Source organism: Apodemus sylvaticus, chromosome 2 (assembly GCF_947179515.1).
Source record: "Apodemus sylvaticus chromosome 2, mApoSyl1.1, whole genome shotgun sequence".
Classification (NCBI taxonomy): Eukaryota; Metazoa; Chordata; class Mammalia; order Rodentia; family Muridae; genus Apodemus; species Apodemus sylvaticus.
The window spans coordinates 47,592,546-47,614,387 of NC_067473.1; the positions used below are offsets into that span (position 1 = coordinate 47,592,546).

Here is a 21,842-nt window from a genome sequence, read left to right on the forward strand (position 1 = left end):
GTCAGGGGTGTTGAGCCACCTGTAATCATAGTGCTTGGAAGTAGAGTCTGCAGATCCCCAGTGGCATGCTGGGTAATGAGACTAGCTGTGTGAGTGAGACCAGGCTTAAGTGAGAGACTCCACCTTAATATGTAACAAGACAAGCAACTGAGGAAGACCCTAACATCAACCTCTGGCCTTTGACACGCACATATATATGCCATTGACATTTTTTTCCTAAATGTAATCTATGATAAAATTTTAAAAAGAAACTCTTTAAAAGTTCTGCTCTATGCCAAGTACTAACATTCTACGCTTTCCAGAAATTATTTCATGAAATCTTCACAGCACCCTGAACTAAAATATATTATAACCTGCTTTTACTCAAGTTAATATATATTTGAATGTTTACATAATGTCTAATCTGTATTTGCCTTTTAAATTCACAACTGGAAGGAAAACAGCCAGACATAATGACTTTACATGAACGTCCAAGATGTACTCTTGCCACGATACTTGATGTCCTTCATCTCGATTAAGCCGCACTTGGAACCTATGTTATCATTAATTTTTAATTCACCATTATAAAACAAAACACAAAATATATACGTTTAAGTATACACATTAACATTTACGTAGCACCCCTCTCCAAAGAATCCTTTACAAAGCCAAAACTTAGCTGTCAAGTGGCAGTGTTACTATCTGAAACCTCAAAGTGTCACCTACAGAAAGGAAGCAGAATCAATGTGTCAAATACATCATTTAGGAACTGAGGCATATGAAAGGCTGGGTTATTTATGAAGTCTAAATTGAGTCGCTTGGGTCAACATCAGTAGATTCATCTTCACAGCCATAAATCCAGTTAATATTTCCAATCACTAGCTCACCTGATTTCTCTACAGCGTCTGGCTCTGTCTTTGCCTTCCTCTGTCAAACAGATGTTTTTCATTTCTCAATTTTGTATCTGGCTATTAATTTTTCAGTTTCCTTTGTCATGTCAGTCATCGAGTCTATTCTAAATCCCCAAAAACATTAAGGCCAGTCATTAAAATCTTGTCCTTCCCAGGCTACTGTCACTCCGATGCCCTATTATCAATTACCAAACACATGACAACTCTTCTTTACTTCTCTACTTTAATTCTTTAATTCTTTGTTGTTTCTGTTGTGATGGTAGTTTGCTTTTCTGTAGCAATGTTTCTCTGGGTAATCCTGGCTGTTCTGGAACTCACTCTGTAGTCCAGGTTGGCCTCAAACTTACAGATCCACCTACCTCTGCCTTGTGGGTGCTGGGATTAAAGGCATGTGCCACAAGGACTGGGCAACAATTGACTTCATGACTTATTTGAAGAACCATAAACTCGATAACTCCCCAATTGGGCATCAGCTTCTTATAATAATCATTTTCATATCCAGTATTATTTCTCTCTTTAATAAATGTAGACATTAAAAGTGAAGGAAAAAACAACAGAAAACCCACATACACGTGGAAATTGAACAATATTCTACTCAATGATACCTTGGTCAAGGAAGAAATAAAGAAAGAAATTAAAGACTTTTTAGAACACAATAAAAATGAAGACACAACATACCCAAATCTATAGGACACAATGAAAGCAGTGCTAAGAGGAAAACTCATAGCCCTGAGTGCCTCCAAAAAGAAAATGGAGAGAGCATACCAGCTTAATGACACACCTGAAAGCCCTGGAACAAAAAGAAGCTATTTCACCCAGGAGGAGTAGAAGGCAGGAAATCATCAAACTCAGGGCTGAAATCAATCAAGTAGAAACAAAGAGAACCATACAAAGAATCAACAAAACCAGGAGCTGGTTCTTTGAGAAAATCAACAAGATAGATAAACCCTTAGCCAGACTGACCAAAGGGCACAGAGAAAGTATCCAAATTAACAAACTTAGAACTGAAAAGGGAGATATAATAACAGAAACTGAGGAAATCCAAAAAATCATCAGATCCTACTACAAGAGCCTGTACTCAACACAACTGGAGAATCTGGAGGAAATGGACAATTTCCTTGACAGATACCAAATACCAAAATTAAATCAGGACCAAATAGACCATCTAAACAGTCCCATAATGCCTAAAGAAATGGAAGGAGTCATAGAAAGGCTTCCAATCAAAAAAAGCACAGGACCAGACGGTTTCAGTGCAGAATTCTATCAGACCTTCAAAGAAGAGTTAACACCAATACTCTTCAAACTATTCCACAAAATAGAAACAGAAGGAACACTACCCAATTCCTTCTATGAAGCCACAATTACATTGATACCAAAACCACACAAAGATCCAACAAAGAAAGAGAACTTCAGACCAATTTCCCTTATGAACATCAATGCAAAAATACTCAATAAAATTCTTGCCAACCGAATCCAAGAACACATCAAAACGATCATCCACCATGATCAAGTAGGCTTTATCCCGGGAATGCAGGGTTGGTTCAATATACAGAAATCCATCAATGCAATCCACTACATAAACAAACTCAAAGAAAAAAACCACATGGTCATCTCATTGGATGCTGAAAAAGCATTTGACAAAATTCAGCATCCTTTCGTGCTTAAAGTCTTGGAAAGAACAGGAATTCAAGGCCCATACCTAAACATAGTAGAAGCAATATACAGCAAACCGGTAGCCAGCATCAAACTAAATGGAGAGAAACTTGAAGCAATCCCACTAAAATCAGGGACTAGACAGGGCTGCTCCCTTTCTCCTTATCTTTTCAACATTGTACTTGAGGTACTAGCTTGGGCAATTTGACAACATAAGGAGGTCAAAGGGATACAAATTGGAAAGAAAGAAGTCAAACTATCATTATTTGCAGATGACATGATAGTCTACCTAACTGACCCAAAAAACTCCACTAGAGAACTCCTACAGCTGATAAACAACTTCAGCAAAGTGGCAGGTTATAAAATCAACTCAAGCAAATCAGTGGCCTTCCTATACTCAAAGGATAAGGAAGCTGAGAAAGAAATTAGGGAAATGACCCCCTTCACAATAGCCACAAACAGTATAAAGTATCTTGGGGTGACTCTTACCAAACATGTGAAAGATCTGTATGACAAGAATTTCAAGACTCTGAAGAAGGAAATGGAAGAAGACCTCAAAAAATGGGAAAACCTCCCATGCTCATGGATCGGTAGAATCAATATAGTTAAAATGGCCATTTTGCCAAAAGCAATATACAGATTCAATGCAATACCCATCAAAATCCCAACTCAATTCTTCACAGAGTTAGAAAGAGCAATTATCAAATTCATCTGGAATAACAAAAAACCCAGGATAGCTAAAGCTATTCTCAGCAACAAAAGAAAGTCTGGGGGAATCAGTATCCCTGACCTCAAAGCAATACTACAGAGCAATAGTGTTAAAAACTGCATGGTATTGGTACAGTGACAGGCAGGAGGATCAATGGAACAGGATTGAAGATCCAGAAATGAATCCACACACCTATGGCCACTTGATCCTCGACAAAGGGGCTGAAAACATCCAATGGAAAAAAGATAGCCTTTTCAACAAATGGTGCTGGTTCAACTGGAGGTCAGCATGCAGAAGAATGCGAATTGATCCATCCTTGTCTCCTTGTACTAAGCTCAAATCCAAATGGATGAAGGACCTCCACATAAAGCCAGACACTCTGAAGCTAATAGAAAAGAAACTGGGGAAGACCCTTGAGGACATCGGTAAAGGGAGAAAGTTTCTGAACAGAACACCAATAGCATGTGCTCTAAGAGCAAGAATTGACAAATGGGACCTTATAAAATTACAAAATTTCTGTAAGGCAAAGGACACCATCAAGAGGACAAATCGGCAACCAACAAATTGGAAAAAGATCTTCACCAACCCTACATCAGATAGAGGGTTAATATCCAATATATATAAAGAACTCAAGAAGTTAGACTCCAGAAAACCAAACAACCCTATTTAAAAATGGGGTACAGAGTTAAACAAAGAATTCTCACCTGAAGAACTTAGGATGGCGGAGAAGCATCTTAAAAAATGCTCAACTTCATTAGTCATTAGGGAAATGCAAATCAAAACAACCCTGAGATTTCACCTTACACCAGTCAGAATGGCTAAGATTAAAAATTCAGGAGATAGCAGGTGTTGGAGAGGGTGTGGAGAAAGAGGAACACTCCTCCACTACTGGTGGGGTTGCAAATTGGTACAACCACTCTCGAAATCAGTCTGGCGGTTCCTCCAAAAACTGGGCACCTCACTGCCAGAAGATCCTGCTATACCACTCCTGGGCATATACCCAGAGGATTCCCCACCATGTAATAAGGATACATGCTCTACTATGTTCATAGCAGCCCTATTTATAATTGCCAGATGCTGGAAAGAACCCAGGTATCCCTCAACAGAAGAGTGGATGCAAAAAATGTGGTACATCTACACAATGAAGTACTATTCAGCCATTAGAAACAATGAATTCATGAAATTCTTAGGCAAATGGATGGAGCTAGAGAACATCATACTAAGTGAGGTAACCCAGACTCAAAAGGTGAATCATGGTATGCACTCACTAATAAGTGGTTATTAACCTAGAAAACTGGAATACCCAAAACATAATCCACACATCAAATGAGGTACAAGAAGAAAGGAGGGAAAGGTATATTCTTTTGTTTTAGGATAGAATGTTCTATATATATCTGTTAAATCTAATTGGTCCAAAGCTTCAATTAGTTTCATTATGTCCCTGTTTAGTTTCTGTTTTCCTGATCGGTCCAAAGTGCAGTGTTGAAGTCACCCACAATTATTGTGTTAGGTGCAATGTGTGCTTTTAGTTTTAATAAAGTTTCTTTTACGAAAGAGGGTGCCCTTGCATTTGGGGCATAGATGTTCAGGATTGACAGTTCTTCTTTAAAACTGGAATACCCAAAACATAATCCACACATCAAATGAGGTACAAGAAGAAAGGAGGAGTGGCCCCTGGTTCTGGAAAGACTTAGTGAAACAGTATTCGGCAAAACCAGAACGGGGAAGTTGGAAGGGGTGGATGGGAGGACAGGGGAAGAGAAGGGGGCTTACGGGACTTTCAGGGAGTGGGGGGGGCTAGAAAAGGGGAAATCATTTGAAATGTAAATAAATTATATCGAATAAAAAAAAATTAAAAAAAAAAAGAGAGACAAAATCCTCAAAAAAAAAAAAAAAAAAAAAAGAAGAAGAAGAAGAAGAAGAAAGGAGGAGTGGCCCCTGGTTCTGGAAAGACTCAGTGAAACAGTATTCGGCAAAACCAGAACGGGGAAGTGGGAAGGGGTGGGTGGGAGGACAGGGGGAGAGAAGGGGGCTTACAGGACTTTCTGGGAGTGGGGGGCTAGGAAAGGGGAAATCATTTGAAATGTAAATAAAAAATATATCATATATATATATATATATATATATATGTATATATATATATATATTTAAAAAAAGTGAAGGAAAAAAAGAACTAGATTCAAAGCCTAGGATTCTCAGACTTGACAATAGAAGCTCATGGAAATTCTGGTGTTAAATGCTTGAGACATATAGCTTTAAGTTAATATAATTAAATATTTGAGGCTATCTGTCATTTTGTAAGTATAAGGTCTAAAACAATGACCTTAATTTTTAAATAAATAATTTCTTAGGAAGAAATGTAAAAAATAAATCTCTTTGAGATTATGAAACATTATTTCATTTCCCATATGGATTTACTCCCTTCAAAATCTCCTATCTGCCCTTCACTCTTTCCAATACATAGGGTTTTTCACTGTTGTTACATACATACATGCATGCACATATACATACATTGTATTTTTCCTAGAAACAATCTGCTCAGTCTGTATAAAGTTATGTGTATATATGTTTTCAGAGCTGACCACTGGGTGTTGGATAACAAACTAGAGTGCTCTTCCCTGCAGAAGAGTGTTTTCCCACTCTTCTCAGCACGCCTCTAGTTTCTGTCTAAAGTTGAGGCTTCATGGGATTTCACATGTATCTAGCACAGCTAATGTTATTGTCCTTGTTTAAAGGCTCCTGTTTAGGCGAACATGGTAGTAAGACTTTATGGGTGTAGCTCCTGACAGTCGTAGGAGACACAGTCTCACAGCACTCTCCTCGTTCCTCTGGCTCTTAAGAAGATTTAAACTGAAAAGAACTCTACACAAAACCTGTAAAGGGAGCCTGGACTTAGGGAAACCACAGATAAGAGAGCAAAAATGAGCTTGCATCTCAACTCTCCTCCTCCTTCCCAGTCCAGAACATACACAATCCTCCTGATCAAGAAAACAAGGGCTGATAATGTTGCAGCCTATGGCTGCCATCTTACATTTAGAATTCTTTCCGATGATATTCAGCATTTTTTAAACCTTTTAAACTGGAGCAGTACTTTTAACTTTAGACTTTTTTTTTCTTTTTGCAGAAAGCTAAATTAAGACTTGGGTCTTTAAATAAAATTGGAATCTGTTTCTCTAAAATTGAAGTAGTAAGAATATAGGTTTGGGGGTAGCAGAATGCCTTTTTAGCCACCTTCCGTATAAATAATTCCAAGTTGATAAGAAACTCACTCTGCCTCTGTCTGTCTGTCTCTGTCTGTCTGTCTGTCTATCTGTGTGTGTGTGTGTGTGTTGAAGAGTAATACTTTGAAGGAAAGACTATTGATAAAGTTATAAGCCAATTTCAAAGGAATATTTGCTAACTTTACAATCTTAAACCAAAACCAGAGATGTAGCCAAGCATGGTGGCTTGTACCAGTAATCCGAGCACTAGAATGGCAGAAAACAGGCAGATCCCTGGGGCTCACTGGACAACCAGCCTAACACACTCACAAGTCTCAAGTCAATAAAAGGCTAGTGTGTCTTAAAAAATAAAACAACAACAACAATGTGTAAGTCACTTGAAGAATGACAACCAATGTTGTCTGGCTTGGCTCCACATACACAGGCATGTGTGTATACATACCAGCACACAAAGACACACACAAACCCACACACATGCATACACACAGGCATGTGTATACACACACAAATTATGCATAGCAAACTAGTAGGGACATGACTTAGTGGATAAAGAACTTGCTGTGCAAACATAAGGACCAGGGTTCACATCCCAAGTCCCACATAAAAAAGCTAATTGTCCTGGCAGGTGTCTCTAACCCCAGTAACCCAAGGGAAAGAGGTGTTGGCCAGGGGAGCAGAGGTGACAGAGACAGGGATAGGCAGATTCACAGGACTCACCATCTAATCAGTCTAGATAAATAGAAGAGTCCCAGGTTCAGTGAAGAGATCCTATCTCAAAAAATAGGGTGAAGAGCAAGGGCACGCTATGTTCAACTTTGGCCTCCACATACATGTTCATGTACACATACACACATACACACAGAGACCAATCAAAGTATACACTAATATATTAGGGTGACTTAAAACTATATCCAACAATATTATTTGCTCAGGTCATCACATTCTTTGCCGGCATAACATTAAAACTCTATTACAAAAGAGAAAACAAAATTCCTTCAGCCTTTGTAATGCTCAATTTATCCTTCTGACTAGCTAGTTCCAGGAAAAGAAAAAAACTGAAATAAGCTTAAATATTTAAATTTAAAATAAGCTTTGTAATGTAACATTTAGACTGATGCCAGACTATACATAGGGGTTGCTGTGGTGTGAATGTGAAATGTACTTGGTTCATGCATCTGAACGCATGGTTCCCAGCTGGTTGGGGCTGGGGGGATGGGGGTGGGGGTGAGGGGTAGGGGGATGGAGCATCACCGGAGGAGGGCTTTGAGGTTTTATCATCTAGCCCCACTTCCTGTCCGATGTCTGTTTCATGGCTGTAGACACACTGTGACTAGTAATCTCAAGCTCCTTACTGCTATGCCTTCTCCCCTATATAGTTCTTAAGTTGCAAGCAATGATAATCTTCTCCTTAAGCTAACCTTAGGCCAGCTCCTTTGGCACATCAATTTAAAAAGTATCTAATAAAGAGGTAAAGTCATAACTTTGTTTTCATTATATTATCACAAAGCAGAAGAATCAAGGTCTCATATCTCACTTTCCTTCCATTCCTGCTTTAAAAAAAAATAAACAGCTATAAGAAACAAAAACAGAAACTGTGGAAAGGAATAGATTATTGACTTTTATGAAACATAAGAAGTCATGATGTTAACAGGTATATAAAGAACAGATATAAAAAGTTTAAACAGATCTTGCTCATCTAAAGGGCATTTTGATGTAGGAACGAGCTCCCTGTGGGTAGTAATGGGGAATAACCCACAATGAATACTGTAAGTTGGTCGATATATCACAGGGAGAACAGAGGCTGAGGTTAAAAAACAAAACAAAACAAAACAAAAAAATGATTAAGGGTTAACATGGCAAGGTGTGGAACACCACCAATGCACACCTATGAAGACTTGTAATTAGGCATTGTATAACCAAGCTAGACTGGGAACAGGAAGGCTGAGCTCCAGGCTAGGGACAGCAAGCAGGCTGTCTCCTCTCCCCACCAAGTGCTTTCCCCCTTTCATACACTACTGCTTCTAACGCAACTAACTGTAACAATTGCAACTGCTTTTGTGAAAGGGTGGCTTCCAACAAGAAACTCCTGACTTGGAGACCACTTCAGACCACTGCACAGGAAAGACTGCAACTACACCTTAGAGGCTGAGATCGAGATGACTGTTACGATAAAAGTTAATCACAAAAATGAGACAGCAGAGAAAGTACAATGCTCAGAACATACACTGACCAAGTGGCTAACCCTTGGCAGGCAGCTGACCTCAGTAACTAACAAAGCTAGGGTCAGAGATGGACAGAGGGAGACGGGTGACTATCCCAACAGGGCGGGCAGAGAAACAGCACCATCATCTGGCTAGTGGGACAAGGGGACATGCATATAGCAGGTGGGCTTTCCAATGGCTCCACTGAGGACAGCCCAAGGAATGAACCAATCTTCCTTTTCTTAATTTCTCCTTTATTTATCAACTATTCTCTTTTCTGTAACTCTTAATCAAGCTCACTTCTGCTTTGCATGCTGCCACAAGAGTCCAGACCTTTAACTTTCATCAGCATCCTAGGTCCCTAGGTCGTATTCAACTCTCAAACACTTCATCACCCGTTATTTTTATTTTGGATATGTATTTGCTATGTACAAGTTCATGTATGTGTATATATGTGTGTGGCTGCATGTAAAGGTTACAGTTTATGTCATGTCCCCATCTTATTTGATGCAGGACCTTTTAAAACCTTGAGTTTACCAATTTGGCTAGACTGAGACTAGAGTAGAAATCCCACTGATCTCCCTGATTCTACCTCTGCAGCAATGGAGTCAGAGGTGGGTGTCATCAGTTTTTACATGGAGGCCACAGATCCTGATTCAGGTCCTCATGCTTGTGAAGTAAGCTCTTTACTGAGACAACTCCACCATCCAATGGAACTTTTCAAAGAAGAAACATGCATTAAGATAATATTGCTTACCTAATTTACAAGAAAGTAGGGGCTAGAGAGATGGCTCAGTGTTTAAAAGTACTGACTACTCCTCCAGAAGACCCAGGTTCAATTCCCAGCACCCACAAAGCAGCTCACAACAATCTGTAATTGCAGTCCCAAAGGTCCAATGCCCTCTTCTAGCCTATGCAGACAAAATTCCCAAACTCATAAAAATAAATCTAAAAACAAACAAATGAAGTCCATCTGGCAGTGTCCATCTTTAACTCTGCCCCATCAACACTAGGATGCAAAGGCAGGCCAATCTCTGAGGTCAAGGCCAGCCTGAGAATTCCTTGCCAGCCAAGGCTACATAGTGAGATTCTGCCAAAAATAAAAAGAAGGTGGGGAGGAGGAGAAGGGAGGAGGAGAAGGGAGGAGGAGGAGGAGGAGGAGGAGGAGGAGGAGGAGGAGGAGGAGGAGGAGGAGGAGGAGGAAGAGGAAGAGGAGGAGGAGGAGGAGGAGGAGGAGGAGGAGGAGGAGGAGGAAGAGGAAGAGGAGGAGGAGGAGGAGGAGGACTATGACTGTTACAGTGATGACAACAGAGAGATGGAGAGGGAAAAGGAAAGAAAATCAAGAGAGTGGCAAAGAAGTTAATTCTGTTAACATACTTTGAAATTCTAGAAATAACCGATTTTATAAAAATGGACAATTGGATCTGGACCTGATAAAAATCTAAAATGGGTTCTGGATTTGAATAATGTAATGAATAATTCTTTCACATCCATGAATTAGAGCATCTGTACCCCAACAGTACTTGAGAGCACATATACAGTGACAGGTTTCCCATTTTACATCACTGTGTCTCCCAAATCTACAATGATGGCTGTCAAATAGAAAATGACAGATTTTTTTCTCTTAAGAACTCAAATATAAAAACCAAAAAAATAAAAGTATATCAGAGTCGATAAAAATCAAATCAAGGCAGGTAAAAATTGCCTTGAAATCGCAGATTTAATTTCATAGAAAAATCAAGGCATCTGACATAATCAGCGAAACAAAAGAAATCAATATCAGTGTATATGAGAAGAAACTTCATAGCATTCAATATAAATTTCTGATGTTTTATTTTCTTAATGTAATAAATAAAATTTTATTTAAAACAAATTTTATTTAAAATTAAAAAGTACTTTATTTAAAGAATAAAGAGTATCCTAAAATTTTAACCAGCAATACACACGGGTAAAACACACAAAGCACTCCCAGTGGAGCCTCAGAAAGCAGGTGAGTAACTAATTCTGGCCACTCTAAATAATACCGTGAGATGGAAGAGGGCCAGCTACTGCACAGGACAAAGGCACCCCCATCAGCACCATTTTGCCCTGCCAGACAGAAACCTAGAAAGATCAATATTAAAGGAATCAACTGTGTGCCGTCAATATGTACAATCAATGACCCGTTAGAGCATAAAAAATTTAAGAGTTCTCCATTTCTCCATAATTAGATAAATAAATTATAGAGAATTTTGTAGGCTACAATAGGAAAAACAGAGTATAAAATGCTCAAAATTCACCATAATTACAAATACAAGGGCTCTGTAAAAATCAAAGAATCAAAAGATTTCAAAAAACAAAAGGGCTGAGGAAATGGAGAAGCAGGCTGAACTCCTAGGAGACTGAATTTCGTACAAATATTGTTCTCAAATAGGCTTAATGACACTGATGATTTAAGATGATAGCACTCCAAATGAAGAATATGCTATGCTACACCCAGTAGCACTCAGTCACGGGAACAGATGAAGTAGCCAGGACCCAGGGAGATGAAGTATGCTAATGAGGTGAATGATAAGGGAAAAGTCAGAAAGGAAGAATGCTGAAAGGAAAGAACTTTTGACAAAGAAGAAGTAAAAATCACTATCAGAAATTAAGATATATAGTAACCACTAATCAAAATTATATAATACAGTGAACAGGAAAAAAAAAACTAGGTTAATGTATTAAAATCATTAACATGGGAAGAGGAATATATACATTTTTTTGGTTTTGGTTTTGGTTTTTTTAATTAGGTATATTCTTTATTTACATTTCAAATGTTGTCCCCTTTCCTGGTTCCCCCATCCCCCCAAAATCCCATAAGTCAACTCCCCTTCCCCAATCAACCCTCCCCTGCTTCCTTTCCTGGTATTCCTCTACATTACAGCATCAAGCCTTTCCAGGACCAAGGATCTGTCCTCCCTTTGGTGTCTAACAAGGCCATTCTCTCTGCCGATGTGTCTAGAGCCATGGGTAACTCCAATTTGACCATTAACCTAAGAAAGGACTCCTGTTTGTTTTCTCTTTTAAAATGATCTCAGAATCCTAGCTAATGTAAAACTCACGTGGTAAGAACTGAATAACTGGTTGACAAACAGCTAGCATGACTAACCACTCTTTAAGACTTGAGTAATCAAAGGGTTGGCCTTGTATTTCAGTGTGTAACTGAGAAATGAGCTATTAAGGGAAATATCAATGAAAATCTTCCTAAACCAAAGCAAAAGGCTGGCGATAGGAACATCCTGCTCAGGGAGGCCATCCCCAGTGCAGGTGAGAACTAGCAAACCAAACCAAATGCTCAGGAGAAAAAAGAAACATGGGGAAGAATATTAGACTGCAGAGGAGTCAGCTTCATAACCAATCAGAAAAGACCACATTAAACTTCTTCTCAGCAAAAATGATTAACAAAACTAGCCTTTAGAGCAATCAGGCCCTTTGCCCCAGGTAAATTTCTTGTATCAAAATCCATCACCAACTTGTAGGTTACATAATGGAAACATATTCAACTCATGAAGTTTATAAAGCTTTGCGATAACATTTCTATCAGCCAAGTGGACCACTGCGATGCTTTTCATTCCTGTGGTGGTGGTTGTTTTTGTTATCATTGTTGTTATTGTTGTTGTTGTGTTTTCTCTCCCAACCTCTCCTGCTGGGAATTGAACCTGAGGCCTTACACACATGCTAAGCAGCAGGCCCACCCAGAACTATTTCAGCCCTTGTGAGGCTTTACCAGGTGAGCTTTTTGCAAATGCAAATCAGTTGTTATCCAACTAATACTAAGAAAAAATGGGGGCGCTGGTTAATATACATCTGTTTTAAGTTCAGAAGACAAATTTTATTTTTATTTTTGAGATTCTAATATAATTACAATATTTCTCCTTTCCTTTTATCCCTCAAAACCCTTCCATATACACATGCCTGTTCTCCAAATTCACAACCTCTGTTTTACTAATTGTTATGATATGAATATATATACACGTATATGCATATGTGTATGTATACTAAGAATAGCCTGTTCAGTCCGCATAATGTTGCTTGTATGTATGTATGTATGTTTCCAGAGCTGACCATGTGGCACTAGACAACCAACTGGTGGGCTTCTGCTCCCAGCTTTTCTTTGTTACCTAGAGTTGAGGTCTCTTGGGCTTTTCCCTATCCACTTTGGCTGCCCACTGTTTTGTTTAGCTCGTGTTGGTGAGACTTTATGTGGCACATGTCTTTAACTGCTGGATATAGCTTCTGTTATTACTGGGAGATACAATCTCACAGAAAACTCCCTGATTTTCTGGCTCTTACAGACTTCTTGCCCCCACTGCTACAGTGTTCTCTAAGCCTTAGGTGCCAGAGTATTTTGTTGATGCGGCCATTAGAACTAGACCCACAACCCTGCATTTTGATTGTTTGTGGTTTTCTGTACTGGTCTCCATGTGTTTTGAAGAGAAACTTTCTTAATGTGAGGTGAAGACCACACCTTCCTGTGGATATAAAGACAAACGTTAACAGATTTTGTTAGGGGTTATTCTTTTTTTTTTTTTTTTTTTTTTTGATTTGATTTTTCCGAGACAGGGTTTCTCTGTGTAGCCCTGGCTGTCCTGGAACTCACTCTGTAGACCAGGCTGGCCTCGAACTCAAAAATCCGCCTGCCTCTGCCTCCCAGAGTGCTGGGATTACAGGCGTGTGCCACCACCGCCCGGCAGGGTTATTCTTTAGTAAACTAGTGGTAGCAGAATGTCCTCCACAAACCATGGCTCCACTAGCACCGAGTACTTAGCTAGATTTCCAGTATCAGGCATCATAGCCCTCTTTCTGAGAAGGCCTTAAGCACAATTGGAGAGCTGTTGGTTACCACCACGGGATGCATGCCACTAATGCACTGTTAGGGCATCATGCCATGTCAGTTGTTAATGTTGGTCACTGTTGTCACACTGAGTACAGTTATGTTCTGAGAAAACTACATGCATGACTGAAACAAACACTATACTTTTTTGTTTGTTTGTTTGTTTTTTGGTTTGTTTTTTTATACAAGACCTTTGTGAAATTGACTCTTCTTTCAAGGAATTGTTTGGCCTCAATCTTTGAGATTTCATGACAATCTTCTCAGTGTCACTTGCAAAGGAAAACAATACTTAAAAGCTTACTTCTCAAACCCTTCAGTTCCCAGAGTTTATTTTATGTTGTTAGTGATCTATGGTTCTGCAATGAATAAAGACTTTTTAAAAAGCCTGAAATATTGCACTGATTTCCCATTGTATCATTTCAAAGAATTCCATACTATTTAGATATCCTTATTGTTGGAATTACCGTTTACTTCATGCAGAACACCTATTTAATCACATAGTATTCTTATTGATTATAAATACTTTCCCCTTGCCTAGGTAAAAAATAAGCCATTTTTGCCCTTTATCTCTCTTTAGAATAGTAGATCTCAACTTTAGCTGCTCATTTGAATTCACCTGGGAAGCCTAAAGATACCTTCCTGAGACTAATTTAATTAGTCTTAAGTATCACCTGAATAATAGGATTTTTTAAAAAACTCTCTGGATGATTATAATAAGCAGCCGAAGATAAGAATTATAGCTTTTCCTTTAGGAGAAAAATATATAAATCTTTAAGTAACCAAAATACAATGGCTATAAGAAAAAACGTTAATGATTTTGAACAACTCCACCATTTGATATTAATCTTTCCTCTAAACAATCTATCACCTGTGCCATCAATGTACCTACAATTTGTAATCAAAAAGTCTTTCAGTTATGATTACATATCGTGTGAGTATATACCTTCATATTTTCCAGTTGGGAAAAAAAGTTGCAATTAAGTTGAAATTTATATAAAATATTTACGAGAACTCTAGTGGCTTGCCCCAAAGTGTGATTTTATTTTTCCTTTCAGAATTTCTATATTTCACAACCTGGGAGTTATCTTTCTCATCTTTTAATTTTCATTTTTTACTTATTTGTATATGGATATGTGTGTGTGTGTGTGTGTGTGTGTGTGTGTGTGTGTGTGTGTGCGCACGTGCACACAGGCCAAAGACAACTGGCAAGGGTGCCTTCTCTCTTTCCATCAAGTGGGTCCTAAGAGTTTAACCTGGGTTGTGGGGGGCTTGGTGGCAGGTGCCTTTGCCTGCTGAGCTGCCCAAAGGATCCAGCTTCCTCCATTCTCTTCGGAGAGGCTTTAATGACCGTACCGTTTTTCTTTATTTATTTTCTGAGAGTACAAATAAAAGGAGCTCTCAAAACAAAATGAAACAAACAAACAAAAATCAGAACAAAAAAAAAGAAACAGAAGAGGTAAGGTTCAGTCAGGATACTTTATTTCACTGTACAAGCAGTCTTAACATAGAAAAATAAAGAATGATTTCATTCTTGAAAGAAAGGAACTCCAATATTGCTTAATCCATTTCAGTTCTCATTAGCACAACTCATTCTACCAAATTAAGTGCTGCAGCAGCACCAGGACCCCCTATGGAGGGGTGGTGAGTCAGCTAAAGGAATAAACATTTTTCTCTGAGATACCATTTTAAATCCAGCCTGGGGTTTTTCTTTAATGTGTGGTTTCCAACTGGATCCCTGGAGGACAAGGTATTCCCTATCATTAAAGGCAGCAAACACTGTAACCTATTGCTTTGGTATTTGTCCCACAATGTACCAAAGCCCAAGCAAGGAACAGAAAGGGTGAATGATGCGGGCTCTTTTAGAAGAGCACCACGTCTACTGGAAACTACAGGCAGAGGAGCAAGACAGATTGTGGGGGTTCGAGGCTGCTTTCCTGTCCCTCCAGTGGGATAATGGCATAGAAAAGGCTTCTTTGAAGTCATTGCTTCTGTGTCAAAAGAGACTTACATCATCAGTGCTTTCTTCAAAAGGACCCTTACTGGTCTCAAAACATGTTTAAGGATAAACGTTCCACAGAAAACTGGAAGACAGATACTTTCCTGTTACATTCTCTTTCCTCCATTCTAGATCTCACTAATTCTTTGAGGCATAAACTAAACCTGAGACTTGCATGTGTTTGCTAGATTCTATAAAATGGCTCATGCACTAAGATTGCTAAGCATACAGTATACTTAAACATAGCATCAGGCCACAACTGCAGTTTAAGCCCCCAAAAGGAAGGCAACACATGACTCAGACAAAATGTTGCCAAGCAAAAGCAAGATGCCCTCTCAGGACTTGCAAACCTGTCATTCATTTCTAACAAGGCTGACTTTCCTGAGCCCGGGGATCAGAAAAATCATCAGAAGATTAAAAATAAATAAATAACAGGAAGTCAACTCTTTCCAAAAGGAGATAAAAGTGGTCAATTTTTTTCAAAGGTTGAATATGCCTATCAAAGAGCCTGGAACTAAAAGTGCTTCAGATTTGGGATTTGGGAAAATTTGCATATATATTACATCTTGGGGATAGGACTGGAGCATAAATACAAAATGCATTCATGTTTTCTGCTCACCTTATGCACATAGCCCAAGAGTAATTGCTGTTACATAGTTATAAACTATGATTTTTTTCAAATCAAACTAGATAGGAAAGGATCCACTTGTAGACATTTTAAAAGTTTTAAGATTGTTTAAGCAGTTCGCCTTCTGGATGATCCTCAAACTATGAAAACTCAAATGACAGAAAGGCAAATGCATACTGTGTACTATCTCATCCAACACTGTATTCCCACAACTCAGGCTTGCAAATCAGTTTTACTTAAGACATTTCTGCAGCTTCAAAACATTATTTAGATACATTTCTCAAACATAGGATACCTAGGACTATGCAAAACGATGAAAAAAAACGATCATATGAGGAGGTTTATCTCATAAAATGCACTTCACATCATCTTAGTGGTAATGCAAATAGAAATGCATGCCCGTGCCCATGTGACTCGTGCAGAAAGTCAGTAGGTAAAATTTCCATCTTTTACTTCTTTTGTTTTTATTTGTAGTTCAACAAGAGCTGGCCTTTTTCTCAACATGTTGGAGTCAATAATGAGACTAAAAATGACTGAGAGATGACTGACTACAAACCCCCAGGTCCTGCTTGATGCAGGCTATCATCTCTTATAATCGTCTTCATTGTAAATCATTATGAATATAATCTTAGAGTAGAAATATATCTGTGAATAGACTTCTCTTCTATGTTGATCAAAGCGCATGGCACAGTTTCCCCAACCACAAAGGACCTCATATGTTCCTTTTCCCTCCAGGTTCTCAAAAGTCTGACAAGCAACAGTCTTATTAAATATATATAATTTCCTTAATTTTTTTTAAATTTGTTTTTCTAGCAACATTGATCCCTCTTCCAATTGTCTAGAACTACCCAAGGGTTGTGATCATGGTTAGTTCTATAACAGTGTATATACAATGTAAATACAAAGCAATGAACACTGTGGGATATCAAGCAGGGTTTCCTGCTGAAGCCATTTTGTGATACCTGTTTGTTACTGTGCACATGCACCATGCATACAACCCTGCCTATGTCCAGTAAGGCAGTGAGGCCACCTGGTACTGAGCTCTGTCACAGAAACTAACCCAAGTCTGCTCCCAGGATGCTCTGTAAATGCATCAATAGTCACTGCAGGCCTAACAAGCATCAACTGCTATTCCTCGGTGTTGAAATGTGCTAGTCAAAAACCACAGGTATACATATTTTCACTGAGCTGAGTTTAAGACTATCTAACATCTTCAAATAGTAAATGGATGCAACCTCTTATTGGTTTGGCAGGCCACTTTAGCCATGTGAAAAAGTGGAAAAAAAAAAAAAAACAAAAAACAAAAACAACTAAACAAACCCTGTGGTTCAGCTCTGGTTCCCTCAAAGCCAGCCAGCCAGCCCTAACAGTGAAGCCTTTGCCTACAAACCTGAGTCATGGCCTCCAGCTTACAGTCCCTATCTCTGGGATTAATTTTCTTCAGTTACAGGATGAGGACCCTCTCAGACCTCAATTTCTGATCCTCTAAGTTCTCACGGTTGGGAGAGGTGAGGAAGCCGTTATAAATCATTTTGGTGCCTGTCTGACTACTTGAGGGTGCAGAGTAAAAGTATACAATGGATTAGTGATTTTGCAATTATCATGTTACTTCTTTTATAAAACCCAACTGTATAATTCAAGACTTAAAAGTAAGTTTTGGCATTAATTGTTGGCTTGTGCATCAAATTCACATGAACACAGTTAAATTCCCTTTTTATTTTTCCTAGGAGGAACACTGACTGCCAAGAATTGTTCCAGCTCCCTTCAGCAAGAAGCGTGTCTTTAAAAAAAAAAAAAAAAAAAAAGTGGAGGGAACTTCTGAGTAAGATAAAAGCTTAGGCTGTTTTATTACAGGACCTCCACCATTAAAATATAAATCCCTAAAGTTCATCTGATTGTGCTCAAGATTTAAAACCAAAAACTTCTAAGCACTGCAAATAATTTTGCATAGAAAGAGTGCAGTGTTCTCCTCCATTCCTGAAGTTGGGTTTATTTTAGTAATGTCTGAGTAACATTACATCAACAGTTTCCTCAGCAGCATTGTGAGTACACCTGCTTGCCAATTGAAGTAATTTCTAGAGAAACAAACATTTCTATTTAAACAGGAAGAGCCAGGAGAGCTACATTATTTGCACAACCAAGGGAGAGTCCCCTTCCCTAACAAACTGCAACAAGTATAGCCTGTAGAAAGGAGCCAGGAACAGATGACTTTCTTCAAGAGGAGCCTAAAGGAAACAATTCCAAACACAATAGCCTCTTGATTTTTACCAGATAATAATTGTGACATATTAATGTATTGAAATATAAGCTAAAATGTAATGTGAAAGGTGAAACTACATACTGGATGGTGCACATATACTTTGTACAGACTCCTACCACAACATAAATATAAAACCCTCCCTCGGTTTAAGAATGACTACTGTGGTTGGCATCTGCTGGACAGACAGAGTTGCTACAAACTACACAAGCAGCACATCAGGATGGATGGCCCTGTGCAGGAGTGGAACCCCGGGCTCACTGAACACCCCAAGAAACTGACCCTTCACCTGAAGGGTGGCAGCTTTAGCCATGCCAAGTGGCTCTTACTGGGAAATGCTACTCTGACCCACTTCTCTCAGATAGCAAGAGAAGACTGCCTAGGGCTAGTTAGGTCTCTCTCAGACCAATGTGCTAGGAGCCAGAAGGTTGGGCTAGCTGAAGGGCTTCTGTGATTAGCCTTCAGTAGTAAAGGAATGTCCCCAAAGCACTCAAGAGAATGATCGGTCAGGAACAGCTGCTCATTTGGTTCTGATTTTGTGAAGCTGGGAGGAACATTTAAGATCTGTCCTCTTGGAAAATTTTAAGTACGTAATAGGTCTCCATTCACCTCAGGCAAACTCATACTTGTCCACCTCTCCCTAAACTCAAAGAGTTGCATTCAGTAACTACGTGCCGCTTTTTACATGCCAAGCATATATTAAAAAGAAAAAAAAAGCAAATATTGAACAAACGTAGAGGATAGGAGGGTTTTGGTAGGAGGCATGATGGGAAACTGCTTCCTCTGGTCTACAGGTTTAAAAGTCAATTCAAAAGGTTGCAAAATGTCTAAAAGAAAGGTCTCACATGCAGAAGTTACTATTTGAGGACAGCAATAAAGAACGGTGTATGTAGGTGCGCTCTGTGCCCACTCACGCCATAAACGATGGGGACTGGTAACATATTTCTTCAGAGCTTTGCAGGTTCAGTATTCCACTAAAAGATTTCCCAGACAGTTTCTATTCTACCCATTTATCCACTTAAGGTGATTTAAGTTGTTCCTTTTGTGTATGGTACAGAACATCAGACTTCTGGGGTTCTGTTTTACAACTATGGTAGGCATTTTATCTGACAGAACTTCTGTAAATCTTTGGGGAACAAGCCATAAGCAAAGAATTTGCTAGTCCTTCATCTGTCATTAACAGTGGACTTCATTAAGCCTGCCACGGCCTGGAATTACTCATAGCCTCTCTGGATGCATAGCTTCCTCCGTGTTTGAATGTCATGCCCTGGTTGTTTGGCCACACAGGAAACTTAGCAATATAACTTTGCTTTTAATTCACCAAAGAAAACGTCCAGTCCTTTGCCCTAGTGGAGATTTCTGTGTTACAGGAAAGTATCCGTGCTCCACCTGCTTCAGCTAGCTATGCGCTCAGTCTGTTCTAAGGGCAAAGCCCAGCTCCATTCCCCCCACAGCAACCCAAATTAAAGTTGTTGTGAGTTGTATTCTAACCCTGCTCCAACCTAATCTGCCCAGGTGCAATTACTGCAGGACCTGCAAGGTGGGATCAGCTGATCCGTCCATGTCGTGGGGATGGTGAGGTGCAGCTGCCAGCTCAGGCCAGCTCCGGCTAGCTCCCGGCTGGGGTTAAAGACCTAAGCACTGCAACCTGTCCCAGACACCCCTCAAAGACTGACTAAAATAGTGTCCAATCCTTCGCAGAAGGACGGCAGCAGGTGCCCCTGAGCCCTCCCAGGAGAAAGCTCCCGGGGGACGGAAGGATGATGGGGGTAAGTGGCCGCAGGAGGCTCCCGGTCCCGCCGCCACTCACCTTCTGCTGCCTCCGGGCCATGTCGGTGGGCTGCTTGGCATTGAAGGGGTACGCGATGCACCTCACCACGAAGACGTACAGCTGCAGGCGGATGCGCCGCTCCTGCTCCTCGTCCAGCTGCCGCTCGGGCTCATCTCGCCCCTCGCTGAGTACCGAGGGGCTCGGGCTCACGGGTCTGGCCGCTCCGCCACCGCTACCACCACCCGAGCGTCCCGGGGCGTCCCGCCGCCCTTCCCGAGCCGCGGCCGGCGGCACTCGCTGGGAGCCGCCCGGCGCCACCAGCACCTCCCGGCTCTCCTCCTCCAGCCCCTCGTCCGACTCCTCCTCGCTAGAAGACGGGTCGAGCATGGTGCTGGCTGGGACGCCTGGGCTCGGCCCGCGATCCCGGGCGCTTCTCGCCGAGCGCGGCTGTCCCCGCGAGTCCGCGGGAGCCTAGGTCGGTGCGCGGTGGCCGCAGAACGAAAGGGAAAGTGGCCCCGGGCTTTCCGGACACGTCGAGTTCGGCGCCCGAGTGTTTTGCCGCGGCCAGGACGCGAGGCGGGCGAGCGGAGCGGCGGGAGGCGAGAGGCGGAGTTAGCGCGGGGGCGCTCAGGGCGCCCGGAGACCGCGCGCCCAGCCTCGGGCGGCAGCCCGCGCGCGCGCCCAGCCCCGCCGCCGACCCCCGCCGCCCGCGCAGGTGAGGGACCTGTGGCGCCTCCCGAGCAACACGTGGAACGGAATGTCGAGGAGCGGACGCGGGGACGCGGAGTGCGCGTGCGCGCGCCGCCGCGCTTGCCCGCCCGCCCGCCACCGCCTGGACCGGGCGGCGGGTGTGCTGGGCGCCCCGGAGCGCGCAGTTTGCCGAGGGCGGGAGATGCGGAGCCCAGAGGATCCCAAGCCACCTGGCACCTAGCTGTCCCGCAAGTTTTCTGTAGGGGTGGCGGTGGGATAGGGATGGGGAACGCAGTCCCTAAGAGAGAGCTCGGGACAGTGCTGGGACCGGATTTGTGAAAACTGAGCGCTGAAAAGTGGGACCCGCTGCCTTCACCTCCAAGTATTCTTTCTAGGAGACTTGAAAAAGTCTCTCTCCCTTCCTCATTGCAGTGGGACACTTTCCAAGAAGTCCGAATTGTAATCGTCACAGTATGGGCATTAAAAGAAAAGTTGGCGCAGCGGCGGGTGGTGGGGTAGGGGGTCTTTTAAACTGGTATCTATTCCTCTTGTTTCCTGCAAAACCGCGAGCAAATTAGCAATTTTCTATATGCAAAATGAAACTCAGATTCAGAGCAAACACAGCTCAATTGTTCCTAGGTTGAGATAGAACTGACGCAAACAAAACAGGTTGTTTTGGGTGGACAGACATTCAACAAACATCCGAGAATCGGCCAGGTGCCCAGCATTGTTAGCTTAGGGCAGAGGCACAAGAGAGGACACACAACACAAAGTTGCTCTCTTTCCTGGCCTCAAGTGGGCGTCTCATAGCTGCACCTGAAGTATCTGCACAGATTTCTCCGGTGCCAGAACTGCCTAGCAGTTTCTTTTGCCATTCTGTTACTTCTGTCTTGAGCTCAGACAGAGGGGAAATACACAAAACAGGCATTCAACACAAGGAACACTGCAATAGATACCCCAGCCAGGAGGCT

General features: G+C 41.2%; 1 protein-coding gene across 2 annotated transcripts in view; it reads right to left on the reverse strand.

Moving 5' to 3' along the window:
• Positions 1 to 20,923, reverse strand: part of Cadps2 (calcium dependent secretion activator 2) — a 564,078-nt gene extending 543,155 nt beyond the window's left edge. For both annotated transcript variants that reach the window (XM_052173304.1, XM_052173303.1), the window contains exon 1: positions 20,221 to 20,923. In XM_052173304.1, the coding sequence (XP_052029264.1) occupies positions 20,221 to 20,568 (348 nt within the window). In that variant the 5' untranslated portion in view covers positions 20,569 to 20,923. The remainder of the gene's footprint in view (positions 1 to 20,220) is intronic.
• Between the last annotated feature and the right edge of the window lie 919 nt (positions 20,924 to 21,842).